This window comes from Rousettus aegyptiacus, unplaced genomic scaffold (genome assembly GCF_014176215.1).
Source record: "Rousettus aegyptiacus isolate mRouAeg1 unplaced genomic scaffold, mRouAeg1.p scaffold_m13_p_1, whole genome shotgun sequence".
NCBI classification, from domain to species: Eukaryota; Metazoa; Chordata; class Mammalia; order Chiroptera; family Pteropodidae; genus Rousettus; species Rousettus aegyptiacus.
The window spans coordinates 94,757,410-94,778,059 of NW_023416284.1; the positions used below are offsets into that span (position 1 = coordinate 94,757,410).

The 20,650-nt window shown below is 42.5% G+C and overlaps 1 protein-coding gene across 2 annotated transcripts in view; it reads left to right on the plus strand.

The window, feature by feature from the left end:
- TBC1D22B (TBC1 domain family member 22B) overlaps nucleotides 1-20,650 on the plus strand; it is a 61,171-nt gene that overhangs the window by 36,555 nt on the left and 3,966 nt on the right. Inside the window, exons 9-12 of one of the 2 annotated variants that reach the window (XM_016152676.2) lie at nucleotides 3,965-4,071; nucleotides 4,545-4,620; nucleotides 6,841-6,968; nucleotides 7,253-7,348. In XM_016152676.2, the coding sequence (XP_016008162.1) occupies nucleotides 3,965-4,071; nucleotides 4,545-4,620; nucleotides 6,841-6,968; nucleotides 7,253-7,348 (407 nt within the window). Of the gene's footprint in view, nucleotides 1-3,926; nucleotides 4,072-4,544; nucleotides 4,621-6,840; nucleotides 6,969-7,252; nucleotides 7,349-20,650 lie in introns of both variants that reach the window. The other variant, XM_016152677.2, reaches the window with a different exon arrangement.

Below are 20,650 nucleotides of genomic sequence, written 5' to 3' on the forward strand. Positions count from 1 at the left end.
GTGTCTGCCAGTCAGGCTGAATCATTCTGACCCGGCAGATCACAATCTGGAAATTGCCCTACTATCACAGATGGTTCCTGGGAAATGCCTAGAGCAATGAATGGACAAGTTACTCTTGTCAATTTAAAGAAAACCAGTTTTTCCCAAAGCTGTTGAGGAGTTCTTGAGGCATACGTGAGGCTGATTTTAGGTCTAAGACTTGGAGTTCTCAGAAAAATAAACCCTCAACAGGAGCTACCACTCGAGTACATTTTATCAGCTAATAAATGAGTATGTTCTTGAAAAGCCCAGAATGGGCAATTTGATTTTTATAAAGAGCTTTGGGTTTCCTCTTTTTTAGATGCTTTGACTCCTAAAATAGCCATAAAATATTCCTTAAAATCTAATTCCCTCCAGTTTGAGTCCTGGCTGCTGTATGCTCTGTAATGACAATCAGAAACACTGTCCTCATTTGAGACTGTGTTGCTGGCATGGTTTTCCATTTCAGCTCAATTATATGTTGAATTTTCTCAAGTAGGACGTTTTATGTTCCTTCTGAACAGACTGTTTATGCCGAACGAAGCCCTTCAGAGAGCATTTGGGCCTTCCTATCTCTGCTGCTTTTTGCTGGTGCACTTAGCTCACAGTTTTTGACTGATGATGTCAATTTTATCTTCTCAGCAGGCAGAACACTAGAACTAAACTCTGCTCCCTCCTTCTGAATTGCTGGTGAACTATCCCACTGTCTGTGAAAGCAAAGGACTAATGGGCAGGCCAGGCGTAAGAGCAGGACATGGGGAAACAACAGCCCCCAGCTCGAGGCCCCCCCGAAGAGGGTTTAGCATCTAGTCTGTTGATCCCTTTGCTCCCTTGACGGCTAAAGGTTCAGAATTGGTACAGTTATCGAGAGTGGCATCTTACCAACTAAAACTTCATTGGATCTCCTTCCTTTAGACCAAAACGTGGAAATGGAAACTTTGAAAATTGACTTATTTTTAAGATACATTTTGAAATTAGGTTAGATTTGCCTGTGAAAAATAGGAATCCAATATAACTGAGGCTGAAACAAGATGGTTTATTTGTTCCTCATTTAATAACAATAATACTAGCCGACATTTACATAATGCTTATTTTGTGCCAAACACTGTTTTTATTTAATCCTTCTAATATCCTATGACACTGATAGGATATTACCACTTTAACAGATGATCAGTTGAGGCACAGAAGGTAAAATCATTTGCCCAAAGTCACATAGTAATGAGTGATGGAGCCAGGATTTGATCTACGCAGTCTGGCTCCAGACTCTGTGCTCTTAACCACATGCTCTTCTGACAAAAAGCCACAGATCACCAGGGCTGATATGGCAGCCATGCTCCCCATTGTTCTCAGGGACCCAGGCTCTTTCTCCCTAGTTCCCCTATTATGTGTAATTTCCATTCCCAGTGACATTTCTACTGCGAAGTTCTGGAATTCTAGAATGCTCAAGGTGGAAAAGACCATTCAAATTATTCCAGAGTTCTGGATCTTCATTTGGGAAATATGTATGAGCAGTGTGAATGGTTTCTGACTTGACCCTTCCTTGTGGGTATCACTTTTATCTTACAACCCTATTCTCGTAAAGAGGGAGCTACTGCCTAGGATGGTTGCGTGAGCAGCAGCACCCTCTGAAAAGGAAATGATATTCCCCTCATGCACTGCTGTGGGTCTGGTCCTGGAGAGGGGTCTGGCAGTACCTGTGGGTTAGGTCTGCCTGAACCTGTGGCCCAGAGCAGTTCTCCACTGGTTTGACAGGACAGTTCCTCAAGGCATGGTTTATTGTAGTGGGACTTGGAGGCAGTTGGATATCTGTCCCTGGCACACATGGAGCAATGAACTAGAGGTATGTACGGACACACGCAAAGAGCTTAGACATGTGATACGAAGCAAAAAGGAAAAGGAAGAATCTGAGCTGGGTCTTAGAGCCCAGTATTATTTAACTAAATTAATATTGTGATGTGGCCACTCCCCAAAGACATTACATAATAAGTGCTTAAGTTAGGGGGGGAAAAAAAGATGATATTTCTTGGAAGGTTTTTTCTTCCTCAGTGTGATTTCTCAAGTGGACCTTTATATATTATCTGAAGTCTTAGTTTCTGTAGGCTTCGCGTAAATTAAAAAAAAAGAAAAAATCTTTTTAATTCTTTTTTTGGTGATAAAAGGCAGGTGTAGTCAATTATAGCTCTTTTTTCTAAAATAATATACATTTTTTCCTGACTATAAAGATTATGCTTATTGTAGGAATTTTGAAAAGTCTAGTAAAGCTTAAAGAAAATAAAATCCTTTATTTCTACCACCTGGGGAATAAGCACTGTAAACCTCGTGATATATTTTGTCTTTCTACTGTGCTTATGTAAACACATAAATATTGTATGTACAGTAATTGAGAGTATACCATAAATTTTGTACCTTACTCTTTTTCCTTAACAGAGTAACATATGTTTCCATGTCATTACAAATTCCTAATAAACTTCATCTAAAATAAACTATATCGTGCCTACTGTGTGCCAGGCCCTTTTAGCACTGTACATGTATTAACTGTGTCTGTACTTTGAGTCTAACTTTAGGTTGTTCCCAGGATCATAGCTTTTCTGATAGAGCACCCCACGTACTGCAAAAGGATTTTTGTAGCCCTTGATGTCCATTTAAAAATGCCATTTATACAGGATGAGAATCTGCGAGTCGTGAAATGTTGTCTCGAGGTTCAGTTGTAAGTCTTAGTAATAATTCTCATAAATAAAAGGCTGGATTCTGAGTACATTTTTTTAGATGCCCGTGTCTCTGCAGCACTAGGGGCTGTAGTGAATGTCCTGTTTTCAAAATAGGATTTGCGGATTGAAGGAAAGTAACTGCCTGGGTGCAGAACTGAAGGGCCTGAACGTTTCTGTGAGTGGCATCTGACAGGCCTGCAGGAGCCCGTGGGTTGAGGCAGACTGTCTTGGCAGGCACAGAGAGCCTTTCTTAGGACTTCCACCTCTCTGAGGCAGGAAGGAAACATCACATGGCCTTTTTCTTCTTTGGGTTTCTAGAGGACTCCTTACGTTCTCCCCTCTTGGATCTTAGCCAGACAGGCAACTTCTCACTCCTGTTACTTGGTGTGGGGTTTCATGAGAGCTAATAGATGGTCTTCTTTAAAACAAGTCCCATGGCTTAAGAGTTTTGGGAAATGTTGGATGATAAGCAAAGTTAGTTAAACACATTTACTTAATGGAAAATTTCTTATAATTTCTCAAATCCTTTTGTTTGCTGTGATCTTTGTGACTCCCCAAGATGAGGCTATATAATGCAGCATTTCTCAACTGTCTTTGTCAATGGAACCCCTTTTTTCTTTGGTATCCTTTAGGACTGATGTTTTATAGAAATCACCCTATTGTAGGAACTACCAGCTTGGTGGAATTAAATTCTAGAAGCTACCACACGTTTGGGCCATCTTTTTTTACATGCTCATCTTCACTTCTGAGTGGTGAGGCTATGGGTCTGCTATGTCAGAATTTGGGGATTCCATCTTTAAACAGGAATTATGGGGGCAATCTAATCCTAGCTGTTCTCACTACAGATAAGTTGCTAGACAGCTCACCGAATTTTTGAAATCAAATAATATTTCCAGACCATCTCCAGGGGGCTGGGTACAGCTCATTGGATGTGAAGCCTGAAGTATCTTTTTCTCAAACTGAATGAACAAATGCAGGGGAAGAGAAAGATATGTTGGACCCAGTGGAATTGGTATGGGAAGTGGCCTATTCAACGTTGTCATGAGATCCTTAAGAGCTTTGTTGGGACATATTGTCCACCTGATGAGGCAGGGGTCAGGCCGACCGTTGTTCCTTGGTGTCAGATTAGCCCGGTTGTCCCCTGGCCTGAGGGACTCCACTGAAGATACTAGACTCTGTCTTTTTCTCTCCATTTTCTAGAGAAGACCTCTGGACTTTCTTCACCTTTTGTTTTACAGAAGAGGATGTGGAGAACTTTGACGTGACCAACTTATCTCAGGACATGCTGCGGAGCATCGAAGCTGACAGCTTTTGGTGCATGAGCAAGCTGCTGGATGGGATCCAGGTGAGCTGGTTCTGCTCTTGTGGGACGCCTGGGTCCAGGGGTTCCTGTGGGCCTTTGCATTCCTAATTGTTCTTCTGTATCAGACAGCCCTGCCCCCCCACCCCCCTGCATGGCACTACTACCTCTTTTTGGTCCATCCATCTCTACCTTTCTCATTATCTTTACAGCTTTCAAAAGGCAATGATCTGGTGTCCCCTGGAGTCTCAGGAAGTCTCCATGTTGCCCTGGCTTTGTCATTAGAGCATACCCTTCCTTTCTGCTGTGCACCCGGGCCATGTGGTGTGCTTCCACAGTGCAGGGATCTGTTAGGCTTTACTCATATTCTGCTGTTCTGTAGATTCTGTTGTTTCCCCAAACACTGGCACTGGCTTTGGAAAAACAGCTTGTGCTTTTAAATGTGTTTCCATGAACTCAAGGGGTGGTAGCATGACTGTTTGGCGTTCTGTTTATCCTAGGCTCTATGTCATTTGCAGGATAACTACACCTTTGCACAACCAGGGATCCAGAAGAAGGTCAAGGCACTGGAAGAGCTTGTCAGCCGGATTGATGGTAGGCTCAGAGGAACAGTAGTTCTCTAGTAATAGCAAGCAAGTTATGCTATGGGACTCTTCCCCAGACCCTTTCCCAGGCATGACCATTTCCACTCTGTGCTGTTGGTGGCACAGGAATCCTTCCAAATCCCAACAGGAATGTGAAGTGAGAACTCTGCTGTTATCTCAGATTCTTTTTTCTCCTTAGTTTTCTGTCACCGAGTTCTATTAGTTCTCCTTTAGCATCTCTCCTCAAATTTACCCTTTCTTCTCCATTTTCCTAGCCACTCCTCTGGTCCAGCCATGCCTCCTCCATATTCTTTCTTCTTCTAAACCTTCTGTCACACAACTGCATCTTTCTAATGCATTGTTCTGGTCACATCCCTTTTCTGCTCTGAAACTTCCTGTGGCTCTCCATTGCTTTTAGAGTCTTATCTGTAGTGTGACTTGTCCTACAAGTGGTAATGTAACTCAGGACTCTTGGGCTTGACACATGGTCCTCAAGTCTGGCTGACACCCCAGCAGGACTTCCCATAGCTCCCTGGGACCTGTTTGAGCCAGGGGAAATGAGACATAGCTCTTCCTGAAGCTTAATGTCTTTTAGAAACAGGAGCCTTACAGCAATTCCTTGGCTCTGGCTGGGAATCATGGAATATTATAACTAAAAGGCAACTCAGGAAGCCCTGCTCTTGACTGACGAAGAAACTGAGGCCCAGGGAGAGAAGTCAGAGTTAAGTTTCATGAAGGTCTGTTAAGTGGGTTCCCTAGCACCAGTTAAGTTGTAAAGCTTCTTTAGGACTTCACCAGGTCCTACACCAGCTAATAGGTCTCACTTCCCAGTTTTCCTAGTTATGGATTTTCTGCTTTGGATAAGCTTGGCCTTTTTTCTCTTTCTCTCTCCTTTCCCCAGGTCTCTTTTCATGGATTTGTTCCACTCACTTCAGCTTTCTTCTAGGACCCAAGATTTCAGTCTTCTCAGCTCATTTGCTTATTCACAGTTGTTTTCCTCTACATCATGTGTGGGTTGGTTTTTTCCTCTTATCACCCTGACCCAGCTGCTAGCCCTGTGGCAGGACCCACATCTAGGTCTCTTGTATCCCTCACCTGGATCCTGGTACAGGGCGCGCCCTGCCGTGAGCAAGGCTGCTGAGCTGTCTGATAGGCTGGTCAGCAGTTGGGTTACAGAGGGCAGAGGTTGTGGTTTCTGCCACTGTCTGCCCTGTTCTTGTTTTTTCTGCCCTCACACATACATGATAAATAAAGGCATAGTACTTCAGGATAGTGGATTTTTAAGTGTCTGTATCTTTATTCTTTGAATTACAGTAGTAATACTTATTATAAAAATTTGAACAATTCAGAAAAACACAAAACAAAAAATGAAAATTCTCCCCCTTCCTTAAATTCTACTCCCCAGAAATAACCATTGTTAATGCTAATTCTTTCAAAAACTGTATTAAGTATTTACCACATGCCAGGTGCTGTTGTAAGCACTTCTATTTTCTCACTTTATCCTTTCCTAAACCTTCTGAGGTATGAATGACTATCCCCATTTTATAGATTAGGAAACTAAGGAAGATAGTGATTTTTTTAAACATCCTATTAAGTATTATTTGAAGGGCTGTCATGTAGAACAGGGTCAGGTTTGTTTTAGGGGTTCTAGGACATCACACAGCTACCATGTGATGGGGATTAGGAGGGAGCTAGTTTCTGATGAATATGGGGAAGGACTTTCTGGCGAATCACTTAATACTTTAGCAGGAGAGGCTGTCCTTGAGTAGAGTCAGTGGGCCCGTCACTGGCAGGGTGTGAGTCCCTGCTAGCTCCAATCTGTCAGGGATGCTGAAGAGGAAATCCTCACCGGCAGGAGGGTGGCCAAGGTGACCCCCAGTTCTTTTCCATTCTGGCTCTTTCTCTGATGAATAATAAGGTCAGGCATCCAAGTGAATCTTATAGTCCTGCTTTGTGGCTAGAGCAGCCTTGTGAAGGAAGAAAGGTAGCTAGAACATTACTATGGGATGTTAAAATAGTTCTACTGTGTGCAGGCTGAGGCCATGCAGTGTTGTTGTGAGATGGCGGAATCAATCATGAAGGACAGTCCAATGCCAGTCTGGCCCCTCTGTCTGGCTTACCCAGGGAAGGGATGTAAAGAAATGGAAACTGCTTTCTTGGTTCATGCGACTTTTTCAGAGTCTAATCCTCTAAGTTGTGCTCCCAGGGCCAATGACACTTCCTGTTTCAGAGCAGGTACATAATCACTTCAGGAGGTACGAGGTCGAATACCTACAGTTTGCCTTTCGTTGGATGAACAACCTGCTTATGCGGGAGCTTCCCCTTCGCTGCACCATCCGCCTGTGGGACACATACCAGGTATGAAGAGAGTCCCTGCCTTCTCCATGCCAGACTGTCCCTGAGGCACCCACTCCCTGCCCTGGTGTGGAGTGTGGCTGCTCAGAAGCTCCCCCCCCCCCCACCTTCTTTCTACTTCTGTGTCAGCCTTAGCCTCATGGGCAGGGCCTCTGTTCTTCCGTCCTCAGTTTGTCCAGCCAGAAAGGGGTGCTACGCTGCTTTCCCACCTTGCAGAAGGATTGGAACTGAGAGGATTAGAGCTAGCTTCTTGCTTAGAGACCTAACTCTGTTTTTTGCTTTTTCAGTCTGAACCAGAAGGGTTCTCACACTTTCATCTCTACGTGTGTGCAGCTTTCTTGATCAAGTGGAGAAAAGAGATCTTGGATGAGGAGGACTTTCAGGTGAGTAGACAGGAGCTCAGCCTGGGCTGCGATGAGCATCAGAGTGGAGGTTATCCTATTAGTGGGCTACAGCAGGTCTGGGAAAAGGAGAGGAGAAAGCGTTTTCAGAAGTGGTTGCCACTCCCGGTTGGCAGGGAGTCATCGGGGCCCAGAGCTCTTCAGTAGAAAGGGCCTTAGTGCCCTAGAGCCTGAAGAGCTGCTGGGCGGGCCTGAGAGACCTCCAGTCATTCATTCATAAGCATCTGTTGAATGCCTGCCACATGCTAGACACTGAAGGTGTAGGATATATTGGAAAGTAAAACAGACAGACATCTGTGTTCTCATAGAGCTTATATACTAGGTGGGGAGAGACTTACAATAAACAAAAGTATAATACATTTAAAAGAATGTTAGAAGGTGATAAAGAAAATTTTTTAATGTAGAGCAAGGTAAAGGGGTTATTATTGGGGAAAGGACAGGTCGCAGTTTCATATAAAGTAGTCAGGATAGGCTCACTTGGAAGGTGACATTTGAGCAAAGGCTTGGGGAAGGTGAAGGAGCCAGATGTGGACATCTGGGGAAAGAGTGTCCAGGCAGAGGAAATAGCCAGGGCAAAGGCCTTAAAGCAGTGGTGTGCCTGCCGTTTTAGGAATCATGATGGGGGCCAGTGTGGCCTGGAGCAGAGTGGTCCAGAGGAAGAGTAGGAAGAGGTGAGGCCAGAGAACTTAACAAGGGACCCAGATCACAAAGACTTTGTAGACACTGGAAAGACTTTGGCTTTTACTCTGAGTGGAAGGGGATCCAGAAGAGGGTCTTGAGCAGTGGAGGGACACAATCTGATTTACATTTTCAAAGGCTCACTGGGGCTTCCATATAGACTGTAGGTGTGGGCAAAGGTGGAAGCAGGAGACCACCTAGGAGGCTATTGGAGTCCTCTAGGTGAGACGTGAGGGTGACCTAGACCTGGATGGTAGCAGTGGAGATGTGAGAAGTAGAGCCAACAGGAATTCCTAATAGAGGTAAGTCAGCATGACTTTACAGTTCATAAGAAGGCTTTAGGGGAATCAGGTTTATGGAGGAAGATCTGGAGGTCAGTTTTGAGCATACTGAATTTTAACTGCCATTAGGCATTTAAACAGAGATGTAGAGTAGGAAATAAAATTTACAAGTCTGGAGTTTGGAAGACAGAGAAGTCTGGACTGGACATGTATGTTTAGAAGCCTTTTGCTAGATGGTCTTTAAAGCTTGGATAGTGGGTAAGATCCCTAAGAAAGTGAGTGTGGACAGAAGAGAGACGAGGACCAGGCCTGAGCCCTGGCGCACTCTTACACAAAAAGGCCAGGGAGAGGAGGTGGGCAGAACAAAGGAGGCAGCGGGGATGACCAGTGAGAGTGCAGTGTCCTGGAAGCCTTGGGTGGGGATGTGAAGAACACTGAAGAAAGGCGAATGTTAGGTGGTGGGACCGCAGGCAGCTGCTCCAGGGGGCCCAGGACAGGGGAAGTGGGGGTGGAGGAGAGAGATTGCCCGGCTCCGGCTCCGTAGTCTGCGGAGAGAAAAGCCTGGAGGTGGTTCATAGTCGTTATCTCTGGGGGCAGTAGTGGGCTTTTGTTTTACTGCTTTGTACGTTTCTCAACTGGGAGTTTTTGTTTGCTTTTTAATGGGCATGTATTTCCTTTAAAAGCAGAGGGAAGAAAACCAGAGAAGGTTGAATGTTTTCCTAATTTCTAATTAATAACAGGTGTTCTGGAGAGCAGCCGCATCTTCATGTGATCCATGAGCAGTGCCACTTTGTAAGTGGTGTTAGGTGGCTAAAGCAGAAGCCTGTTCAGCAGATAGATGGAAAGACAGGGCCAGACTTGCCCAAGTAAAGGCTCTGGAAGAAAAGGAAAGGGTGGGCTTCTGTGAGGAGATGCTAGCTCTGGCGCCACAGCTGCAGGCAGCTGATGAAGAGCCACTGTTTTTGCCAACAAGCGGCATATGTGACATCCTAGGATAAACGAGCACAAGGGGCGGCAGTGGCCGTGTGCCGAGTGAGCTATCAATTCTGATAATGTGGCTGAGGTGGAGCAGGATATCGAGAGCATGGAACCTAATTTAGTTAGCGTGAGCCAGGCTCGGAGGGCCTTGTCATATGTGATAAAAGTGCTTCCCGGATTAGCTCAGGGAGGTGGAGGTGATTCTAAAAATGGCTTTTAGCAATTCACAGTATTGACAGAGCATAGGACAATAGCCTATGACTTTAAAACTGTGTTAGAGATGGTTTTTATTGGGTAGCACATTCGATTATCTGATGGATTTGAGGTCTTTCTACAATAACCCACAGAATAACTGGGGTTTTTTGTCTGCTGCTGTGCTAACATCCTCGGGGAGGAGTGTCACCTCTTTCTTTTAAACAAAATAGAATGGGCGATGAAGCTGTATAATCTGCAGAGTTCCTCCCAGCCCTACAATCCTATAATTCTATGAATAATAAAAGGGAAAAAAATGTGTCTGGCTGTGTTAGGATAGACAGGAGGTAACCTTAGGAAACAGAAGCATGGCACAGGTGTGAGGGAAAAGGCCACAAGAGCATTGTGTGAGATGGTAAGATATTGGCCCGTGACCTCTGTAGAGAAAAGGGCCACCTGTAATTAAATCGAAGCAAAAGAAGGTCTGTCAGTGAATACAGGTATCCTAAAGAGCCCAACAGGCCTAGCCTGGGAGAGAGACATTTTAGGACTAAAAGCTGCAGTGACTCTAAGGAAAACTGCAGAGATGAAGTAGCTGCAGAGGTAAAAGTTAGAGTTGGAGCAGTATTAGCAGAACAGCCACTTACCGTCCTTAAAGAATAGGGAAGAAGAGCCCACCGTGAGGGAGCCAGTGGAGGGTGTTGGGAAGTGGCGACCCTCCTTCTAAAGTTGAGGACTATGCAGAGTAGCACAGTGTTAATCCCTGGTCTCTGGAACCGATCTGCCTAGGGTCAAATCCTAGCTCTGCCACTTTTCTAGGTGTGTAACCTTAAGAAGTAAATTGGCTCTCAGTATGCCTGTTTTCTTACCTGTGAAATGGGGATAAGGGTACCTGCCTCCTTGGGCTATTATGAAGATTATGCAAATTAACACATGTGGAACTGTTAGAATGGTATACTATGCATATAGCCCTTAAAACAGTGAGCTGCTTATCATTATTATTGCTCCCTGTAATATATTCCTGAATCTGAGAAGCGGTAAAGTGAAGACGGAGCTTTAGAAACCCAAGTCTGAGTGATTTTAACTCACCTGAGTAAACCATGCTCGGCTAATCCTGGGTGAAACTGCCAAGCTGGATGAACAAATGGGGCTGGAGAGGAGGTGCAGGGGCCGAGGGCAATGTCCCAGCTGTGGTGAGAGCCCCCAGAAGGACAGGCACTTGCTTCTCCCTGACCAAGCAGTTGTCTGGAGTCACACTGCCTGAGAGAGGGGACCAAAAGCTAACAATAGGAGGATCACATTATCAGTTTTCCCTCCCGAGACTTCTAAGCAAGGGAACTTGAGGCTGCTGTAGGAGCAGGATGGCGCCATCCTCTGGACCACTGGAAATGAGAGCTTCCAGCAGAGCGGGGCCAAGCCTCTTTCGTAGTAGAGGAGACTGCAGTAATTCTGGCCCTTAGCCTGGGTTGGTGTAATAGAATAATTATGATAATATTAGGTTGCATTTTATAGAATTGTTGTTATATGTCAAAATGGTCAAATATTGGCAATTTCATAAAGTTCAGTGTAATAATTAATCCTTAGCACTTTTAATGTACCAAGCACTATTCTAAATGCTTTCGTGGGTTAATTCATTTAATTCTTGAACAGTCAGTCCCCACAGAATTACTACCCTCATTCTATAAATGGGGAAACTGAGTCACAGCGAGATTAAGTAACTAGGCTGAGATCACTGAGGAAATAAGTGACAGAGACCCGGAATCCATGCTTATATAGTAGCTGCTCATAGGCAGGGATCTTCTTCCCCCTCCATCTCCTCCTCCTCCTCTTCCCAGGACTTCCCCCACCCCCTCACCACCCCTACCCTCTCATCGAAAATTGCCAGCAGGCTCTCTTCTCACCAAGTAAATGTTTAACCAAAAATTGGCCCTTTTGAAACTGGAAAAGAAGTCCTCCAGGGTCCTCCTTTTGATCTCCCATTATTCTGGCTTCCGGGTTGTCCTCCTGATGATGATGCTCTTTGTGCTCTCTCACTCATGGGGCTGGAAATCACCCCACAGTCTCTGTGGAAACGAGGTGCTCTAATGACCACCACAACTGGCTGGGCACCAGTGCAGGTTGCTGGAGCAGAGAGGGGCTCTGGGCCTCTGTCTGTGAAGCCTAGAGCCCACCTCCAGCCCTGAAAGAGCTGCCTGCCCACTATGGGCTGAGTGTCATACTCAGGTTTTTAAAGACGTATGTGTTTTAACTTTTTATTTTAAAATAATTTTTTACTTACAAAAATGTTGCAAAAATAGTGCAGAATTTCCATATACCCCACTCATATCAACTAATTATTACATTTTACACACCATGCTACAGTTAACCAACCAGGAAACTCAACATTGATAAACTGCTATCAATCTAAAAACCTTATTTGAATTTTACCAGTTTTACCATTTATGTTCTTTTTCTAGACCAGGATCCTACTTTGGGGTAGTTCCTCAGTCTTTCCTTGTCTTCCATGACATATTTTTCAAAAATTTTGAGAAGTACTGGTTAGTTATTTTATAGAATGTTCCTTAATTTAGGGTTGTTTGGCATTTATTTTCTTGTGATAAAAATGAGGGTCATGCTTTTCAGAGAAGAAACCACAGAGGTGATATGCCCTTCTTAGGATGTCATATCACGTGGTACATGGTGTTGGAATGTCCCGTTACTGATGCCCTTGATCATTTGGCTTAGGTGGGTCTACCAGGCTTCTCCACTTTTGTAAAGTTACTATTTTCCTCTTGGTAATTAAGTATATTCTGGAGAGACACTTTGAGATTATGTAATTATCTGGTTTCTCATCCTTTTACCCACGAGTTTTAGCATCTGTTAATGGTTATTGCTTCTAACAGTCATTACTGTGATGTTTGCCTAATGGTGATTTTCTATTTTCATCATTCTTTCTATATTTATTATATTCTACTCGAAGAGCTGTCCCTTTTCTCCAATTTATTTATTCAAACATTTATATAAAAGATTCATGGGTACTTATTTTACTTGATGAGTTTTCCAACACTGTCATTTATTTTGCTGTTCAGATTGTCTCAGCTTTAGCCCTTGGGTGCTCCTTAAAGTTGGATCTGGTGTCTTTCTGATTTCATCATTTTTTAAGTACTTCTTACTTTCTGGCATCACCAGATGCTCCAGGCTTATCTTATATATATATTTTTTTTTTGCCCTAGCCTTGGAATCGACTCTTTCTCCAAGCAGCTCTAGTTAAGCTATTTTTTTTTTTTTGCCACTAAAAAAATATTTAGAAGTGTCATGATAACTTTGGAAATAAGATGATAGGAAAGCATTTATGTGAAATTCAAGAACAAGCAAAACTAATTGATGGTTTAGATCAGGTCACTGGTTGGTGGGGAGTGCTGACTGTCGAGGAACATGAGTCTCCTAGGCACAAGAGGCATCTTGATTGGGGTGGTGCTTACATATGTAAAAAGTCATCAGCTGTACACTTGAGATTTGTGTAGTTACTATATGCAAGTTTTATCACATTTTAAAACTTAAAAAAGATGACAGGAGAGTGCACGATAGGATAAAGGTATACATGGTTCAATTTGTCATGAGGCTACCATTGAAAGGTTGGGAAGAAAACGCAATAACACTAAAAATCTATCTACCAAATAGTTTGACCATGTAAAAATTACTCAAATAAAAATAGATAAAAGCTTACTTTCTCACGGGAAGGCTGAAAATAAATGATTGTATTTGAATCTTGGTACCAAGTGAGGATCTTGATATTATTGGCAACTTGGGGACCTGAAGGAAAAAGTGTGACCACTAGAATTCAAGGCTGACAAGTCACAGAACTAATCAGATGTGGGGGTGATGGCTGTGCTAGAGGTTGTGCAGCACTGAGTGTGTTGGGGACATGAGCAGTAATGGTGGGAAACCTTCCTGGCTAAAGAAAGCTTCAGTGGTGGTCAGATAGAGTGATATTGGCCTTGGACTTGAGCACCCTAATTCATAACCATCAAGGCCTCCATGTGCAGTTGTGGACTGCTGAGAGAGTGGGGGCTTCGCTCCCGGAGCCGTGACCCCGAAGAATGCTGTACCTGCCTCAGGGGGCCTGTCAAAGATGTTAGGTCCTAAAGGAGGAGCTAAGCAGAGGGGACTCTCCAGGGGAAAAGAAAAGACTGAGCATGTGAGAGCTGAGAGCCCTGCTGTCTTCACTTTGATATAAGGCCACACCAAGAGCAAGTCCTTCTCAGCACTTGCCCTTGGCCTGCACTTTGCTAGGTTCTATCTCCCTGATGGTGAGATAGAGAAGACGAAATTACAGCTGCAGCCAGCCATGCAAAGATCAGTGGAAGGATTTTCTTGGCAGAGGAACAACCAGAGCAGAGCCCTACACGGGTGAGTGGCTGAGGTGTTGGGGGAGGGAAGAGGCCAAGCGAAGGCTTTGAGTCTGGAGTGTCAGAGAAGGTGAAGGGAGAATGCTGCAAGGACTGATTTCGGAGAAGACCAGGGGAAGGAAATCTGGCTTGATTCTAAAACAGAGGGAAACTTGTATCCCCTTCCCTTGGCACATCCACAGTCCCAGACCTAAAGCCTGGTGCAGTAATCTCTGGGCCTTGACCTGCACTGTTAGGTCTTTGGAGATGGAATGAGTGAAGATGCCTTAGTCCTAACTCAGAAGCCAGGGGTGGATACTCCGTTGTTAAATAACAAAATCAGGCTGATCCTGGAATGTTAAGTGAGCCTGGGAAAGCCACAGAATTAGGTCACTGGAAAACACGTTTTTATTCCTGACACCCAGTGACAGTATACCATTGAAGCAGGTGTGGTTGTCAGACTTTGGGGAAATTTCCCAGTGTCAAACACAGGACAGGAAATCTGCATGAGTTCTATGAGTGAGTATGGCAGGTCCTCTGTGGGCCAGTGCACACCAGTTAATAACCAAACAAAAGAAGTTGCTGGGACAGAGAAGGGAAACACCTCCAAAAATAAAAAATTCAGTGTGTAGAAGAACATGAGCTATGCCAAATTGTGGGCGCTCAGGAAAACAGCGTACGGGATATATGTACAGGCCAGCAGTGGTTCTTTAATGGTAGGTGGTGGTGGTGGCATGGAGTGGCCTAGAGAATGCTAACCAGCTCATCTTCGAGTACTCTGGGGAGTGGTTATGACCATGATGAAGAGGACAAACAGGTTCCCTATAACATTGGTGAGCATGTGTGCACGTGGGATCTCTGATCTGATTCACTCCATCAGTGATCCCGAGCATCCCCCGAAATTAGAAGAATCGAATGTAGTAGAGCAACTCCGGGTTCAGGTGAGCAAGGGTCATCAAGGACAAGCTTCTGCCATCCCTTTCCCAATGAGTCAAGATGCACATTGCACCAGGGACCCATGCCTTGGAGTGTGCGATGAACGAGCAGCTTGTAGTAAGGGTGGGTGGCAGCTTCCCTTGAGAATGACCGTGTGCTAGAGGTTGCAAACCAGTGCTTTTTGGCCCACTCCTGAGCCTGGCTTTTAGTCTTCAGCTCCACCCAGGACTTATTGCCTCATTTTCTTGAATCATTGACAATGAAAAACTAACATTTTGCATTTTGTAATTCCTAATTTATTTATTTAAAAAATAAATAACACTTGTATAGAATAAAGTAACCCACAGAAGCCTGGAGACTTATTTGACTATAACAGTGTTTCTAGGAAAAGTGTGTTTGTTCCCAAGTCAGAAACAGGCACCTGAGCAAATTCCTGGTCACCCTACAGTCTAAAAAGCAGCTCAGGACAGCATCTTTGAGAGTCCAGAAGAGCATGGGACCCTACAGAGATATTGGGGCAGGTGCCAACGAGGCCTCGGGTATCTCAGAATTGATTTCAAGGGAATTCCAAGAACCAACAATCCACATTCCTTTAACTACATAAAATGAGAACCGGCAAGGAAGTCATTGGGACCAGCTGGTGACTCTAAATCAAAGTATCAGCTGGTCTCAGAATCTTTTGCTTTCATCTTATGGAAGAAAACTTTGGAGAGATTCCCACTCTGAAAGTGTCTTTTGTAGGAGATAGGTCAGAGCTATTAAATGAAATAGTGCTAAGCCCCTGGGATATTCCAGGCCTAAATAGCAAACTAAATGTAAAACACATCCCTTGAACCGGGTGGCATCCACCCCTCACTTCTGCAGGAACTTAAGGGCAGTATTGTGGAATGTTGTCCAAATGTGGGCACCATATTTACAGATATCCAGTGAATTGCCAGTTTAAATCCTGCCCAGAAGAAGGGTAGAGAGGGAGCCCTGGGAGCTGAAGATCTTCCACCAAAAGCAGGCTGATAGGAAAAGGACATGATTCCTAGGGCCTTAAACAAAACAAGCAATTCAAGGAGACTCGACACGGCTTTCTCTGAGGGGAAACTTGCTAAATGCACTAGGTAGTTGCTTGATGCCAGAGAAACCAATGAATAAGTTTAGCTCTAAAAAAGTTTACATAAAGGACATATTTTTGAAAATTGGTGTTTGGTTGCCTCAAAATTCTCAAAATAGGAGAGATTTTTTTTTTAAGTACTTATTTGACTAGGAAAGTATTTTTACATGCCTGAATACACTTTACATGGATAAAGAATATTCCAGTATTGCTAAGTGATTCTACACACAGTATTTTATTTAATTGTATATATTTTATGTGGCATTTGAGCTCTTTTGCTGTCAATTACTTGGCTCTTATCACTGAGTAAAGTAATCAGCTGTTCCTGATTTCCTTCAAATAACCTCTTCCATGACTTCTTTTCTTTTTGTTCCTTCGACGTTATACCCTATTTCTCACTTTAAGACAAGCAGTTTATAGTGTAGTGGTTATGAGCACAAGCTCTAGAACCAGATGGCCTGGGTTCAAATCCCAGTCCAGCACTGTGACCTGGGGCAGGTTTCTTAACTGCTGTGCCTCAACATCCTCATCTGTAAAATGGAGGTAATGTGTATCCCATAGAATTGATGAGAAGAGTAAATGAGTTAACACAGAGTGCCTGCGAAGCATCTAGGGCCCTGCCTGGTAGGTAGTAAGTGCTTAATAAATGATTCTATCATTGTAATGCTTATTATCCTTGATGTTCTCACCCTTCCTCTTCAATTCTGTATCTGTTGGACATCCTCTAATGGGTTTCCCCCATACCTTTCCCTTACAAGAGTCTGTTTGCTTATTACCTACTATTCCTTCTTCTCCCTCGGCACTTTATCTAATTGTTTTCTCTCCCTCTTCCCCCGCCTCCACCGGCTCATATTCCTCCGCCGTATTCCTTTCCTTTGGGATCTGTCTCAGCAGGTACCTGGGCCAGGCCCCTTAATACTGTTTCAACCATTTCCAGCTTTCTTCTGTGGAAGCCATTGCCCCTTTCATTAATCTGGAATCCTCTCTGCTGCTTGCCCCACTAGCTGTCTTCTCACAACTGTAGTGTTTCATGTGACTGCACGTCATGCTCAGTGTTCCCATGAGCTGGCCTTGTAGCATATCTTCAGTTGTTCCCTGCCCCAGCAGTCTCTTCTCTACCTCTAGAGAAAAGCACCTGATTTGTGACTAACACTTTATTCCCCCAGCCATGATCATTGGGTCCCGACCTCTTTATCTCTTTCCCAAATTTATCAATATATTGGGCAGGTTTTTCCATTGTTAACAGCACTGCGATGGGGTTGCATTTCTAGGCATTAGTCGCCAGGTGGCAGAGTAGTTTCTCACAAGTAAGCCTAACTGCCCTTGGGGGAGGTTAACTTAGCCAAGGGTAGAATTGTTTCCAGGCTTCTGGGAGGTTTCTAGCAAGGCTAGAATTGGAAAATACAGGTAGATCCTATCCCAGCAAAGAATATTCTCTTCTAGAGAGATCACTCTTTTGTTGGTTGCTTTTATTTATCAATTGTATGTGTATGTAACCATTATAGAAAATTTAGAAAATACCAGTAAGTAGAAAGAAAAAAAATTAGGTACCTGAAATCTTGCCACACAAAGGTGGTATATTTTCTTCCAGACATTTTATTATGCAAATCTTTATGAATAATGCATATTATATGTATTTAACTGTTAAATCATTTTGAATACTTTGTTTTGTAACCTCTTTATCACTTTACAAAATATAGTGGATGTTCTATAATGTCAAAAAGTATAGGTCTACATCATTTCCTCTACTTTTGTATTTTTTACTCATTATATGAATACATGGTTATGCAAAATTTTTAAAAACATTAAAATAATAGCAAGGCTTCAGGGTATTCTATTTTATAGATTTACTTTTATTTAATGAAAGGTCACTCACTCTCTATGTGCTGTCTAGAAGTTTCCTTCCTCAGAATCTCATTATTAGTCCTGAGTCTCAAGTGTGCTTTTATTCATTCAGGAGGTTTTTAATTCCTCTCACAGTAACCCCAGACCTGGTTGCCTGTCTGAATCACTGGGGATGTTTGTGATTGAAGTGTAGATTGCCAGATCCCACCCGACGTTTTTTAGATTCCAAAACTCTAAGAATGAGCCTTGGGCCCATGTATTTCTAAGAGTTCTGCAGTCAATTCAGCTCTTGCAGTCTGGTTGGATCCGCTGGCTGTGATGACAAATAGGATGATCACTTGAAGCCCAAAGGGTTCCACTGAGTCTCCGGGATCTGGAATATTCTTTCTTATGTTCTAGTTGAGGCTAAGTAAATATAATGCTTTCAGTTTCCCTTCCATGGAAGGTGAGGGCTGGTTCCGAGTCAGTGAGATGTGCTCAATAAATGGGCTAGTGATTTGACCTGACCCAGCAAGTTAAGTGAAAGAGGGAGTGCCAACAAAAGCAATTTGTACAATAAAAGAAAGTTTTCCAATAAATGAAGTTAAAAAATTTAATATTAAGTGTTAATGTGGATACTTGGGTGTTAAACTAGACTCTGGAGTGAAGTCTAAGAGTCATTGTTAGTTGCGATGTGGCTTGAGAGAAGGGCAAGCTACGAGAAGAACAAGGGAGTTTAGCTTAAGCTCCACATATAGAAGTCAGGAGATCTCTGGATGTGAATGGAAAAATGATTATGGTTTTATTTTTAGTGTCCCCTAATTGAAAGTTAGCATTTCCTACAGTAATAAATTTAGGCAACAAAGAACAACAATATTAGCAGAACCTGTCTTTGTCACTAGTTCCAAGTGTTTTCATATTATGCTAAGTTGTTGCCAGCTTCTTGAAACATGTTCATTGCTACTTTGAAATTATGGTAGTTATTTAATATGCCTTTAGATCTTGTTTTAGAATGTATGTAATGAAATACATTTATTATATCACATTTATTTTTAAATATTTTGACAGCTATATTCAGTCTAACTGGTGTATTTTATTTTCTGTATTTAAAACCATTATTCTGAGAAGGGGTCCACAGGTAGCCGAAGAGTCTGAGGTACAGAAGAAGTTAGGATCTCTCTAATAGAGAGACTATCAAAGTTAGAATAAAAGTTGACTCCCTGGGGAGGATGCTGGCAAAAAAAAAAAAATGGTGATACTTTTTCTAGTTTGAGTTGGGGCGAGGGCACAGGAATCAGGAGAGGAGTCAAAAAAGAGGCCAGAGGTCAGGAAGACCAGAAGTCATAAGGGAGGGTATTATATTACAAGGGACAACATTAAAAAATAATAATAAGTTGAGATAAAAATGTGGTTCTCTTTAAAAAAAGAAAAAAAAAAAGCTTCGAGGCAAATGTAGAACTGAGGCTAAGACAGAACCCAGGGAGAATTGTTGCTATGAGAAATGAACAGTCCAATCCAGAAATGTTCAGAGCAGCTAAAAGCAGTGTTAGTGTATGGGTGGATTAGATGAATATCAGTAACTGGTTGAGTAACTGGTCTAGTTGAGTGAATTTCAGTAACAAGGATGTGATGGGAGGGGGTGTTTGTTTACCTGGAGGGTGCAAGAAAGATGTCAGCAACTGAAGACTGGGAGAGTATGGACAGATAGAGACGCACATAGCCTGATCGCTTTCTTACTAAGTTCTTCCTATGGGTTCACCATCATTTTGGCTCGATGCTTTGAGTTCTATCTATTCTAAGGCTTGGAGATCTCAGGGAAAGGCATTACAATTAACAAATTTGTTTAATGAGAATATTCAGTCCTGGTGGAGATCTGGGGAAATGAGCATTTTTATGGAATGCATTTTCTAGATGAGTGTTAAGTATTTTAAAATGTTCATGCCCTTTGACATAGTAATTTCATTCCTAGGAATTTAGCCCAAGGAAATGGTCTAAAATATGACTTTATGCAGAAGGCTGTTCATTATAATTTCATTATAGTGAAAAACCAGAAATATCAAGTGCTCAAAATGGGAAGATGTAGAATAAATTATGATATATCTGAATCACGGAAAGTTGTTTGGCCATTGAAAATGTCTCCAAGGAGTTTTTAATATCAGAGGAAATGCTTATGATAGATGCTAAATAGATTGAAAATTATATAGAGAAAATATTTCAACTGTGTAAAATGTGCAGAAAAAAAGACTGGAAGGAAATATGTCAAAACATTTCAAAGTAGCTTACTTTTGATTATAAAGTTATGGGTAATTTATTTTCTGCTTTTTTTACTTTTTACTAAACAAAACTCCCACAGAATGTGTATTACTCAGGAAAAAAAAATGTTCTATCACACAAGTAACATACAAAGACTTTATTATAAAAATTGAAAACCAAGGTCTTGAAAGATACAGAAGTATGAGAAAACCTGAGTCTCCCATCCCTAAAAGTAACCACTGTTAACAGTATACCACCTAGCCTTCTAAAATTTATATATACATATATAAATTATAAATATATTATGTTTTCCTATTTACCTAAATGATATACTACACATATTTTTCTGCAACTTTCTTTTTTCTTCCTAAAAATATTTTAGATATCTTTCCACCATGGCACACATAGTCCTACTTCATTTTTTACAGGTACTGCCTTATATTTCATGATATGGATAACCATGGTTTACCTAACTATTTCCCTACTGACAGACACTTCTCTAATGTCATGTTCCCCACTATTTGAAGCAGTAGTGCAGTGAATACCTTTGTACAGGAGTGTGAATATTTCCCTAGGAGAGAAACTTTGAAGTAGAGTTGCTGGATCAAACTGCATGTGCATTTTGATAGACATGGCCTGTATTTGTTAACATGATGTAAACTTGTCTTCTGTA